General features: G+C 40.7%; 1 protein-coding gene across 6 annotated transcripts in view; it reads right to left on the bottom strand.

The window, feature by feature from the left end:
* The window catches only part of wdfy3 (WD repeat and FYVE domain containing 3), a 400,898-nt gene that overhangs the window by 44,214 nt on the left and 342,557 nt on the right, over positions 1-14,127 (bottom strand). For all 6 annotated transcript variants that reach the window (XM_060826089.1, XM_060826126.1, XM_060826116.1 and 3 more), the window contains 2 exons: positions 5,955-6,009; positions 527-646 (listed from right to left, as the gene is read on the bottom strand). In XM_060826089.1, the coding sequence (XP_060682072.1) occupies positions 527-646; positions 5,955-6,009 (175 nt within the window). The remainder of the gene's footprint in view (positions 1-526; positions 647-5,954; positions 6,010-14,127) is intronic.

The raw sequence follows: 14,127 nt of genomic DNA, 5'->3' as shown, positions 1-14,127 counted from the left end.
CGCTGTATTTTTCTATGTTCTATAACCTACCGGATAATTGTAAAATGCCAACTAGTCCATGACAGCAATTGCTTGAATTTTTATAGGATATCCCAAGGTGCTTTGTAGGTGTGTTCTCAAAAGGTTTTGACTGAGCCACATAGGTATGTATTAAAGCAGATGGTCAAGCGCTTGTTTAAGACTAACTGGCTTGAACAAGCATCACAAAGGAAGAACGTGAGGCAAAACTGGAGCGGTTTGGTGGCGGTTTCATAGCATAAATCCTTTGGGCAAGGTTATGAAAGGATTAAAAATCAGGGAATGAAAACTATCCACCAATGACTCTTAATTATCTCTGAAGTAGGTTAGAAAGCAATCAGCACTATCAAACTGCACTGTGAAACTAAGGATGGACTGTGTTGGAAACATCCACACTTGCAAAATGAAACCAAGACCATGATGTAGCTAATAACTATTGTTTACTAAAATTCATTAAGGTATAAACTAATTTTTCTTCATTGAATATTGATTTCAAAAGTCTTCATACCTCAGAATCATAGTCTGCAAGAATCCATGGGAACACGGGATACTGCATCAAGTCATTATAGGATCTGCCTGCTAATGTGTTCAGATGCATGAGATATTGGAAATTACTGATTTCTCCTCTCTAAAAGAAAGGCAACAAGGAATGTAATTTTCTTTTCCCCATGGCTACAGACATAAAGTAACATATATTTCAAATCATTTTACTTCTATGCATTAGATACATCAAGGATGTTCAACATTTTGGAGCCATATATTCTACAGATCAAACCAGCAAGTGGACAACTTGTTATCGTACAAATATGAGATCTCCACACAGTAAAAAATGTCAAGGTCCCATCTTATCACCAAAAAAGGATTGTTGCAAAACACCAAGATTTCAACCTTTCACATACGAGAAAAGAAATACTCCATACTCTACTAAAGTGAAAGGTCTTTTGGTTTAATTAGAAGTATAATTGTTGGTTTAATCATTTGTGTGAAGGAACAGCATTGAATTTAAGCAATTAGAAGGCAATATTTGTAATAAGGTGACAAAGATAAAAGGAAGAAGAATGCACTTCTGAAAGACTCACGAAAAGGACAGATTAGATTAGATTTCCTACAGTATGGAAACAGGCCCTTCGGCCCAACAAGTCCACACCAACCCTCCAAAGAGGAACCCACCCAGTAAATTTCCCGACATTTACTCCTGACTAATGCACCTAAAGCAATGGGCAATTTAGCATGGCCAATTCACTTAACCTGCACATCTGTGGATTGTGGGAGGAAACAGGAGCACCCGGAGGAAACCTACGCAGACATGGAGAATGTGCAAACTTCACAGACAGTTGCCAGAGGCTGGAATCAAACCTGGGTCCCTAGCACTGTGAGGCAGCAGTGCTAACCACTGAGCCACCGTGCTGCCCAGAGGTTCCATTAATCGAACATTGACAGCAGTACACAGATAGGAAAACAGAGTTGAAAGATGTGGTGCTGGAAAATCACAGTAGGCCAGGCAGCATCCGATGAGCAGGAGAATCAACATTTCAGGCATAAGCCCTTCTTCAGGAATGAGACTGGTGTGCCAGACGGGCTGAGATAAAAGGCGCTGGGAATACGATTGGTGGAAGGAGGTGAGGGTGAGGGTGAGAGGCCGGAGAGAGGGTGGGGGCGGAGTGGTCGGGAAGATGATTTTAGGTCAAGAGGGTGGTGCTGAATCCAGGGTTTGAAACTGAGATAAGCGGGGGAGGGGGAAGTGGGGGAGAAGGGAAATGAGGAAGCTGGAGAAATCTACATTTATCCAGTGTGGTTGGAGGGTTCCTAGGTGGTGATGGAGGAGGCCAAGGACCTGCATGTCCTTGGCGGAGTGGGAGGGGGAGTTAGTGTTCAGCCACAGGACGGTTGGGTTGGTTGGTGCGGGTGTCCCAGTGGTGTTCCTTGAAACGTTCTGCAAGTAGGCGGCCTGTCTCCCCAGTGTAGAGGAGACCACATCGGGTGCAACGGATACAGTAAATGATGAGTGGAGATGCAGGTCAATTTGCAACGGATATGGAAGGATCCATTGGGGCCTTGGAGGGAGGTGAGGGGGGAGGTGTGGGCGCAAGTTTTACACTTCTTGCGGTTGCAGGGGAAGGTGCAGGGAGTGGAGGTTGGGTTGGTGGGGGATGTGGACCTGACAAGGGAGTCACAGAGGGCGTGGTCTCTCCGGAACACCGATAGGGGTGGGGAGGGAAATCTATCCCTGGTGGTGGGGTCTATTTGGAGGTGGCGGAAATGGCGGGTCATTTCCGCCACCTCCAAACAGACCCCACCACCAGGGATAGATTTCCCTCCCCACCCCTATCAGCGTTCCGGAGAGACCACTCCCTCCGTGACTCCCTCGTCAGGTCCACATCCCCCACCAACCCAACCTCCACTCCCTGCACCTTCCCCTGCAACCGCAAGAAGTGCAAAACTTGCGCCCACACCTCCCTCCAAGGCCCCAATAGATCCTTCCATATCCGTCGCAAATTCACCTGCACCTCCACACACATCATTTACTGTATCCATTGCACCCGATGTGGTCTCCTCTACTTTGGGGAGACAGGCCGCCTACTTACGGAACGTTTCAGGGATCACCTCTGGGACACCTGCACCAACTAACACAACCATCCCATGGCTGAACACTTTAACTCCCACTCTGCCAAGGACATGCAGGTCCTTGGCCTCCTCCATCGCCAGACCCTGACCACACAATGCCTGCAGGAAGAGCGCCTCATCTTCTGCCTAGGAACCCTCCAACCACACGGGATGAATGTAGATTTCTTCAGCTTCCTCATTCCCCCCTCCCCCCCCCCACCTTATCTCAGTCCCAACTCCCGGATTCAGCACCGCCCCCTTGACCTACAATCTTCTTCCCGACCTCTCTGCCCCCACCCCCTTCTACCTATCATATTTCCAGCGCCCCTCCCCCGAATTCCCACCCCCCAGCATTTTGTCTCAGCCCGCCTGGCACACCAGCCTCATTCCTGAAGAAGGGCTTATGCCCGAAATGTCGATTCTCCTGCTCCTCGGATGGTGCCTGACTTGCTGTGTTTCTCCAGCACCACATTTTTCAACTCTAGTCTCCAGCATCTGCAGTCCTCACTTTCTCCTCAGATAGGAAAACCTCAATAATGCTGGGATGGACCCCATAAGAACAAGAGTGAATGAGATCTGTGTCCCACAAAGTATCGATAGGGCTGTGTATAGAATTTTGCATCAGTGAGATGGTTGTGGAAAACAGTTGGGGGAAGGATCTGGTGAAAATAACATATGTCTGAAGGTAAGGAATAAGCGTAGGTACAAAAGAACACAAAAGGACCGTTAAAATCAAGCAATTGAAACAAACACTGAAGATAAATTAACTAACTGCACAATAACTTACAGCATACAAATTAATGGCTAAAACTGAGACAATAAATCTATAGCAAGGAACCAGATGTTGAAGGAAAAATGAATCAGAATTGTCAACTAAAAATTGATGATAATTATCAGAAAGGCCAGAGAATGAGGATGGGATAGCTATATTAAATATATGTAACATAACGGCAAAATACTAATGGAAGATCAGAAACAGAATTCTTACTGAAATGAATATGGAGAAACATCTAGAATTTGAAAATGTGTATTTTCTTAAAAGGAAAGTCAAGCTTGATCAGTCTTATTATTTGATTTTCCAGAAACAGCAGATAAAGGAAACACTATATATTAATTTAAATTTTTATCGGCCTTCTTAAAATACTGCACACCACATTCAAGTCTAAGGTTATAATGCATGGAATCAGAGAACAAATAGGCTGGAATAAATAGCAGGCTGGACAAAAGATTGACTATGGGATTAAAAGTAGTTACTCAGGCTTGCAAAGTTAGAAGTGGTGTTCACAATTATCAGATGCTCAACCATTGCTTAATGAATTAATAAAAAACTTCTTTATCTAGATAGTGGTTAGGATGTAAATCTCACTTCCATAAAGCAGTGGTTCAGCTATGACTGGAATGCTGTGCCTGGTTTTGGCAGGTGCACCTCAAAAAGCATGAAAAGGCCTTACAGAGGGTGCAGAAAACATTTACTGGAATGGTTCCAGGGTTGAATGACATAAGTTATGTGACACATTGTTAAAATTGATGTGTTCTTCTCAGTAAGCTCAAGATGAGTTTTGATATAAGGGTTCAAAATCATGTAGTTTGGACAGAGTATAGAGAAACTGTTCCCATTCACAGAAGGTTCTAGAAACAGAACACACATTTAAGGCATTTAGGAAAAAAGGCCAAAGAAAAATCAAGGAAAAAAAACTTATGGAGTAAAATGGTTAGAATCCAGAATAGATGGTTTTAAAATGTGATGGAGGCAAATTCAACTGTAGCTTTAAAGGCAATGGAGAGATTAGAGGGGGGAGAACGATTAAATAGAATTGTCTTGCAATCAGCCCAATTACCTCCTTCTATGATGTTACCATTTTATTATGGAGAGTAGTTGAGGTGATTAGCAAATACAGTAAATATATTTTAGGAAAAGCTAAATAAAATTAGGGAAGAACATAAAAGCGTACAAGAAAGTAAAAGTAATCAACTGTATTATGCCAGGTTACTAATACCTCAGCAAGGAGCCTAGCAATCACTTCCCTAGCTTCCCACAGAGGTCTCAGATACATCTGATCAAGTGCTGGGGATTTATCTACTTCTATGCATTTTAAGACATTCAGCACCACCTCTTCTGTAATTTGGACATTTTTCAAGATGTCACCATCTATTTCCCCACATTCTACATCTGCCATGTCCTTCTCTAAAGTAATCACTGATGCAAAATACTCATATAGTATCTCCCATGGTTCCACAGATTGACTACCTTGCTGATCTTTGAAGGGTCCTATTGTGTTCCTAGTTATCCTTTTGTCCTTAAACGTATTTATAAAATCCCTTTGGATTCTCCTTAACCTTATTTGCTCAAGCTATCTCATGTCCCCTTTTTGTCCTCCTGATTTCCCTCTTCAGTAATCTCCTACTGCCTTTATACTTTTCTAAGGATTCACTTGTTCACTGCTGTCTATACCCAATACATATTTCCTTCTTTTTCTTAACCAAAACCTCAAATTTATCTTGTCATCCAGCATCCCTTACACTTACCAGCCTTGCCTATCACCTTAATATAGCATACTATCTCTGGACAGTTGTTAACTTATTTCTGAAAGCTTCCCTGAAGCATCAGAGACTGAGAGGTGACCTTACAGAGATTTATAAAATCATGATGGGCATGGATAGGGTAAATAGATAAGGTCTTTTCCCTGGGTTGGGGGAGTCTAGAACTGGAGGGCATAGGTTTAGGATGAGAGTGGAAAGATTTAAAAAGGACATTCCACACTGTAGGGAATCTAATCTAATCTAAAAAGGGGCAACTTTTTCATGCAAATGGTGGTGCGTGTATGGAAAGAGCTACCAGTGGAAATGGTGGTGGCTCGTATAATTACAACATTAAAAAGCATTTGGATGGGTATATGAATAAGAAAGGTTTAGAGGGATATTGGCCAAGTGGTGGCAAATGAGACTAGGTGAATTTAGGGTATCTGGTTGGCATGGACAAGTTGGACCGAAGGGTCTGTTTCCGTGTTGTACATCTCTATGACTCTAAGTTAAATTACAAGAATAAAGCAAGGGGACAAAAGTTCAAAGGGTGTTTTATTTCAAACAAAAAGAATGATCAACATGTACAAAAAGATTTGAGCTAGAGTAGAAGAGATAAAAGCCTTGTAAATATTTGAGAATCAAGATGATGTTGAAATCAGGATCAGGCTAAGACTATTTTTATTCAAAAAAGAAGTCTTCATGCAAGACTATTAGCTATCTTGTACATTTACTTCATGCAAAGTACATTATGACAAATGTTAAGCCATTCTGTTTGCTTTCAATTCTGTCATTCATTTTGTTTTACTTACCTCCCACCTTTGTGTTACAGACTTCTCTCCAACCAAAGTACTAAGCAAACCAGATCTGGGGACAGATAATAAACAATGCTGTAGCTTGCATTTAGATTAAAATATATAAAAAATACTAACCAATATATCTCTCAAAGAGATGGTTGGCTTAAATTTCAAGTTTCTTACTTCCCTAATGGAAAGCTTCAGCGATTTAAGTAGCAGTTGTTACAATACCTTTTCACAGAATATAATATCAGAAAGAATGCATACTTTGTTCTACCATTGGTAACATGAATACACGTAATTCATTTAAACAATGAATCTAGTTTTGTGATACAATGTTCTTATACAATTGCTGGCTTCTTCCAGGGTGGCAGTGAGTGATGATAAATCTAAGGATGTGAAAATTATGCAAGAAATCCTTGTTAAGCAGTGACAGTACACTGTTTTTGTATGGCTTATGCAGACTCCATGATAACAGAATGGCCTGGAAAAAGGCGTAAGATACTGGACTAATCATAGAAAAGTGCTTTACATAATGAATGATTGGGAAAATACTAGGTTATTTGGCTGTTAAGACTGCTGCGACAATTTGTTATGAATTTTAATTACATTTAGTTTCTCTTTGGATGGTCAGATGCAGGGTTGGTTCTTTGGGTCCAAAGAAAAAATATGGATCCTCCCTACACTTTCTGGTCCAAACTACCTAGTTACGCATGCTTAGGGTTCTACTGCTTTTTATTCTGCTGTCTCTCGTATTCTGGCCAATGCATACATCCCATTTGGTTTGCAATAGGGAGGAAGGGACACACTGACACAGCATCAGCAAATGAAGCCGAGAAATTAAAATTTCCTGAGCTTTCTACTGCAGAACAAGTTCATCATCCATTCTGACCTTTAGAGCGTGCTTCTCACTGAGGAGGTAAAATCAGACCTTATTGATTCACCAGATAGCACAAATAATTTTTCTTTTACATAATCAATCATTATTTACTTCCCTCAATCTCTTTTTTAATTTTGGCAATTCTGTTGGATGTTTCCCTAATCTGTGATTTAGATTTTTTTTCCAACCTTGTAATATTACTTGAGGGATAGGTTTCTGATTTTGTGCTCCAAGCTCTTACGTCAGTAGTACCAACCCAGCAGTTCAGTGAGCTGTTAACAGGAATAAGATTACTAAAGTAGTAAGACAGGATCTTAGACCAGAATCTAGCTATTCAGAGCTAAGTAATGAGCAGAAAACATTGACGCCAAACAGTAAGGGCACAGAATCAAGAAATCAGAGAAATTAGAGTTGCATGTAGCAATGGTATTACATTAATTATGTGACATCAAATGCCTGTAGATTGATACATCTGTTGACCAACACCGTGGAGGTCAAATTCTTGGAATTTGTGCAAGATGGTGTTCTAGTGCAGTATGCAAATTAGCTAAATAGCAAGCAGGGTATTTTGGATGAAGTGTTATGCATTAAGGAGGAGCTAATTGATAACACTGCTGTAAAAGAACCTTCAATGAAGAGTGACCATAATATGGAAGAAATTTAAATTCAAGATTTAAAACAAAGCAGTTCAATCAAAACCAAGGATATTAAATATAAACAAAGGATAATTTGGACTGAAATAATACATTAAAAAGGTATTAATGTAAAGAAACAATATCGGGTATCTAAAGAATTAATACATGGTTTACAACAAATGTACATTCCTTTAAAACACGGAGACACAACACGAAAAGCGAGTCAATCGTGGTTAACAAAGGAACTTGAATGCTGTATTAAAGGAGGAAGCTTATACTGTTGTGAGAACAAGAAGCCAGCCTGAAAATTGGAAGCATTTTATAATTCATCAAAGACAGACCAAGAAACTGATAGAGAGTAGGTATAAGGAAGGAATTAACAAGGACAAATATATTCCCATTACAGAGAGAGACATATAATATGAAATATGGAAATGGGAGCGAAGCTAAGTAAATAATTTTTATCTGTCTTCATGGAAGAAGAAACAAGAAATATTCAGAGATATAGAGATCCAAGTGACCAGATAGAATGAGGAACTGAAAGAAATTAATAAGAGTTTAAAAAAAACTATCGAAGAAATTAATGGGATTAAAATTTGACAAATCATGGGACACGAGGGTGTACCTCCCAATGTTTTAAAGTGGTAGTCATAGGGTTGGCAGATGCATTACTGATCATCTTTTAAAAGTCTATAGATTCTGGAACATTACCTGTAGATTGGAAAGTTGCAAACATCCATCATTTAAGAAGGGGGTGGTGGGGCGGGGGGGGGGGGGGGGGGGGGTGCGGTGGGAGAGAAAACATGGAACAACAGACCTGTGAGCTTGACATCAGTAGTCAGGAAAATACAAAAATATATTATAAAGGACATGATAACTGAATTTGTAGAAAATAACGGTTGTATTGAGCAAATTCAAACAGGATTTATTAAAGGGAAATTGTGTTTGATAGACCTGTTGACATTTTCTAAACATGGTTTTAGCAAAGCAGATAAGGAGAAGCCAGTGGATGCGATGCATTTGGATTTTCAGATGATTTTTGAGAAGTTCCCAAAGAGAAGATTGTTTAGCAAAATGAGGATATTGACAGAAGTAATATACTGACATGGATTGAGGGTTAGTAAACGATTTAAATGAGAGTGTGGATAATTGGTCTATTCTCAGTTTGGCATGTTGTGATAAGTTGGAAGCTACACTGGAATCACTTGGACCCGAACTGCTCAAAATCTCTATGGATTATGATGTAGGAACCAAATGTCAGATTTTTCAGTTTTCTGAGGACACAGAACTAGGTTATAATGTGAGGATGACACCTTTGACTCTAATCTCCAGAATCCGCAGACCTCACTTTCACCTTTAATGTGAGAAAGAAAAGTCTTTAAGGAGTCTCGGGCAGACCAAGTGGCCAGGAATATGGTAGGATTTAACATGAACACTGATAAATGAGAAATTATCTAGTTTGGTAGGAGGATAGAGCTGCAGAATATTTCTTAAGATGGTGAGAGACTAGCATGTGATGTCCAAAAGGACTTGGATATCATCGTTCATCCGATACCAAAAGCTAAAAATATCAGATGCCATAAGCAATTAGGACAGCAAATGATGTACTAGGAGATGCAAAGTAAAAATATCCAGCTTCAATGTTATAAAGACGTGATGAGATTGTATCTGGAGTACTGTGCACACATTTGGTTCCTGTGGCTCAGGAAGTATATATTATTTGTACAGGGAAGCTAGCAGAGGCTCACAAGGCTAACTCCTGAGATGGTAGAACTGCTTTATGTAAAGAAATTAAGGAGACTGAGCCAGTATTTTCCAGAGTTGAGAAGAATGAGAGGTTTTTAAATTTACAGATTTTCTTTAAGGGCTGAAATTGAAGAAGGATGTTCCTTCTGGCTGGGGGCTTTGAACCAGGTGGCAGTCTCAAAGGGGAAAGCTATTCAAAACTGAGATGAGGAGGAATTTCTTCTCTCTCAGAGTGATGACTCATTGGGATCCTCTATTCCAGAGGGACTGTGAAAGCTCAGACATCAATTATATTCAAGACAGTAGCACAGTGGTTAGCACTGCTGCCTCACAGCATCAGAGACCCGTGTTCAATTCATGCCTCAGGCGACTGACTGTGGAGTTTGCACATTCTCCGTGTCTGCGTGAGTTTCCTCCGGGTGCTCCAGTTTCCTCCCACAGTCCAAAAATGTGCAGGTTAGGTGAACTGGCCACGCTAAATTGCCCGTAGTGTTAGGTGAAGGGGTAAATGTTTGGGAATGGGTCTGGGTGGGTTGTGCTTTGGCGGGTCGGTGTGGACTTGTCGGGCCGATGGGCCTGTTTCCACACTGTAAGTAAACTAATCTAATCTATTAGATTTCTAGATACTAAGGATCTAATCTATTTTGGGCCCACTGTTGGTTGCCATTTTTACAAATGACCTGGATGAGGGCATAGAAGGATGGTTTGTAAATTTGCGGATGACACTAAAGTCGGTAGAGTTATAGAAAGTGACAAAGGATGTTGTAGGTTACAGAGAGACATAGATAAGCTGCAGAGCTGGTCCGAGAGGTGGCAAATGGAATTTAAACTGGGAAAGTGTGATGTGATTCATTGTGGAAGAAGCAACAGGAATGCAGAGTACTGGGCTAATGGTAACATTCTTGGTAGTGTAGATGACCAGAGAGATCTCGGTGTTCAGGTAAATAGATCCTTGAAAGGTGCCACCCAGGTTGATAGGGTTGTTAAGATGGCATACAGTGTGTTTGCTTTTATTGGTGGAGGGATTGAGCTTCAGAGCCATGATATCACACTGCAGCTGTATAAAACTCTGGTGCAGCCACATTTGGAGTACAGATCTGGTCACTACATTATAGGAAGGACGTGGAAGCTTTGGAAAGGGTTCAGAGAAGATTTACTAGAATGTTGCCTGGTATGGAGCTAGAATGTTGCCTAGTATGGAGGGAAGGTCTTACAAGAAAGGCTGAGGGACTTGAGGCTGTTTTCATTAGAGAGATGATGATAGAGAGGCAACGTAATTGAGACATAAGATAATCAGAGGGTCAGATAGGCTGGACAGTGAGTCTTCTCCTCGGATGGCGAAGGCTAGCATAAGGGGACATAGCTTTAAAGTGTGGGGAAATAGATGTAGGACAGATGTCAGAGGTAGTTTCTTTACTCAGTGTAGTAGTGGCGTGGAATGCACTGCCTGCAATAGTAGTAGACTCACCAACTTTAAGGGCATTTAAATGGTCATTGGATAAGCATATGGACATGAGTAGAATGGCGTAGGTTAGATGGGCTTCAGATTGGTTCCACAGGTCAGTGCATCGAGGGCCGAAGAACCTGTACTGCACTGTACTGTTCCATGTTCCAAGGACATCAAAGGTATGGGGATATTACGAACATATGGTGTTGAGGCAGATTATCTGCCATGATGTACAATGGTGGAAAGGTGTAGGGGGGGTAAATGGCATATGCCTGCTCCTACGTTTCTAATTGAACTTTAGGCATTGGTTTGAACACTGGTCAGGGGAAAAAAAAAAGAGGATGTGACTGAGAGTTAGGCAGGTAAGATCCAGACAGCCTCAGCTTTTGCAGTTGTCCAACAATTTTGATGTGCTTTCAGCTTGTTTGGATGAAGCGGAGGGATGAAGAGTGGGTGAGCTCATCAAGAATGGTTCAAAAAGCCATTCAACTTGCCGGGAATAATATAGTGAGGGGGTCTTGAATAAAGTTTTCTACAACAAAACGCACAAGTCCAGAGGCCTGTGTACCTGCTCAATGCCATAGTCAGGACCCCTGCTCAGAGTTGGAGAGGAACTTACAGTGGAATGGGAGGATATGATCATTATGATCGCTGCAGATATCATGACATGAGCAGTGCAAGGAAAGAGGTACTACAAAGTATGAAGAGCTAAGTACTGAATCATGCTGAAGCTGGTACAGGCCATTCTGCTATAACTCATGTTTCATTAACACAAATTTGCTCTAACGCGATTGACAAACTGGGAACATTGTTTCTAAAACATTAACTTTTAAAATATACACTGGCCGTAACACGATTACATCACCACTGCTTTAAGACCTATTTCTAAAGCATGATTTTTGTATAATATGGGATCGCACAAGAATGCAACCATATTATGGAAGAACTAGCTGTATTCTAATAAGCCACATAACTAGGGAAGTAGAGGGATTTTAAAACTAAATAGTCGAGGCAAGGGATCAAATTTGAGAACAGGTAATCAAAGAGCAGAGACAAACAATGAGAGAAAGTTATTAGCATGGGAATAATAAACATACCACGACAGGAAGGAACAGAGAGTAAGAATCTTAGGGTAAACCAACAGCTAAGGCTAGAGGTTACCAAAAAAAGGGACAAAACTAAAGGCTACGTATCTGTCGATATGTAACATTCAATAAAAAAAAGATGAACTGGTATCATAAATACAATTGAATCAGTATGCTCTGGTAGCCATCACAGGTACATAACTGTAGGATGACATAAGTTGGGACTTTAAGGTTAGGAAGGACAGGAAGCTGGGAAATGGTGAATGGCTGTTTCTGCTAATGTAAAATGATATTAGTACAATAGGAAGGTATGAACTAAGTTCAAGAGAGCAGGATTTGGATTGAGATGATAAATGATAAGGCAAGAAGGCATTTGTGGGGATGATGTATAAGGCCCCTAAAAGGAACCTTGATGGTAGGACAGAGTACAAAAAGAAGAAATATTGGGAGCTTGTTAGAAATTTTAATCTACATGTAGACTGAAAAAAAAAACAGATGGGTAAAGATAGCCTAGATGAGGATTTCACAGAATGATTTAAGAAAAGCTTCTGAGAAAAGCATGCTTGGAGCCAACCAGTGAACAGATGCAGTATCGTGCAATGAAATAGGATTGATCAATAATCTTTTGGTGAAGGTGTCCCTAGTTAGCAGTAATCACAAAACGATTGAATTTTACATTCAGTTTAAAAAAAATTGGGTTTAAAACTAGAAATTAAAATTCAAATTAACAGGACATGAAAGCAGACTTAATAAAAGTGAATAAGTAAACAAAGTTAAAGGATAGGCCAAAAGATGTAGTGATAGAAATTTAAGGGCATGTTTCAAAATATACAGAATGGATACATTGCAAAAATAATTTTAAAAAACTCCAAGGAATGGACCCAACAGCTACAAAAGCTGTTGTATCAAATAGAGAGATAGCATATAACTGAGCCTAGACAGGTGGCAGATTTGAAGACTGGATAGAATATTAAAAAGAATTCAAGGTTAATGAGGGGGAGAAAAGTAGAGTCTGAAAGAAAGCTATTTAGAAATACAAAAAGACAGATAGCAAGAGTTTTAATAAGTATTGAAAAAGAAAAACGATGAATATTGGTCCAATAGAAAGTGAGTCTGATGAATTAATAATGGAAAATAAGGAGAGGGCTGATGAATTGGTGCTTTGCATTCATCCTCATAAGAGAACATAAGAGTAATGTCTAGCTGTAAGTAGCTGTAAATCAGGAAATGGAAGGGAGGAATAAATTTTAGACAATTACAATCACCATGGAAGGGATACTGAACAAATGTTTTGAAATTAAAATTCACACAACACCAGGTTATAGTCCAACATGTTTATTTGGAAGCACTAGCTTTTGGAGCACTGCTCCTTCATTAGGTGGTTCCAGCCGAATTGGACCAAAGGTTTATTTCTGTGCGGTACCTCTCTATGACTTTACGACTCTATGACAACCACCATACTTTATTGGCAGAGTAGGCATAAGCAGGTCAATTTTGGCTAGCAAGATATAATAAGTGGTGCGTCACAGGGATCAGTGTTGGGCCCTCAGATTTTGACAATTTATATAAATGAATAGATGACAGATGAATGAACTGAAGGTATGGTTGCTAAATTACTTAGTGACATCAACAATTAGTAAAAAAGTAAGTTTTAAAGAGGACAGGATGAGACTACACATAAATATAGATAAGTTAAGTGAGTGGGTAAAAAGATCATAGAATCCCGACAGTATGGAAGCAGGCCATTTGGCCCAACGAGTCCACATCGCCCTCCAAAGAGTATCCCACCCAGGCCCATTACACTACCCTATTACTCTATATTTCCCATGACTAACACACCTAACCTGAACATGATGGACAACTTAGCATGGCCAATTCATCTAACTTGCACATCCTTGGACTGTGGGAGGAAACTGGAGAACCCAGAAGAAACCCACGCAGGCACGGAGAGAACATGCAAACTCCACACAGTCACCAGACAGTGGAATTGTACCCGGGTCCCTGGCGCTGTGAAGCTGCAGTGCCAACCAATGAGCCACCTTGCCGCCCTAGCTAATAGTGTACAATTTTGGAAAATGTGAAATAGTTGATTTTGGCAACAAAAACATTATGTGGGTGGCACAGTGGTTAGCACTGCTGCCTCACAGCGCCAGAGACCCGGGTTCAATTTCCGCCTCATGCAACTGTCTGTGTGGAGTTTGCACGTTCTCCCTGTGTCTGCATGGGTTTCCTCCGGGTGCTCCGGTTTCCTCCCACAATCCAAAACTATGCAGGTTAGATGAATTGGCCATGCTAACTTGCCCGTAGTGTTAGGCGAAGGGGTAATGCATGGGAATGGGTCTGAGTGGGTTGCTCTTCGGAGGGTTGGTATGGACTTGTTGGGCCAAAGGGCCTG

Source organism: Hemiscyllium ocellatum, chromosome 1 (assembly GCF_020745735.1).
Source record: "Hemiscyllium ocellatum isolate sHemOce1 chromosome 1, sHemOce1.pat.X.cur, whole genome shotgun sequence".
Classification (NCBI taxonomy): Eukaryota; Metazoa; Chordata; class Chondrichthyes; order Orectolobiformes; family Hemiscylliidae; genus Hemiscyllium; species Hemiscyllium ocellatum.
The sequence above is the reverse complement of the archived record's forward strand: the minus strand, read 5'-3'. Positions and strand labels throughout refer to the sequence as shown.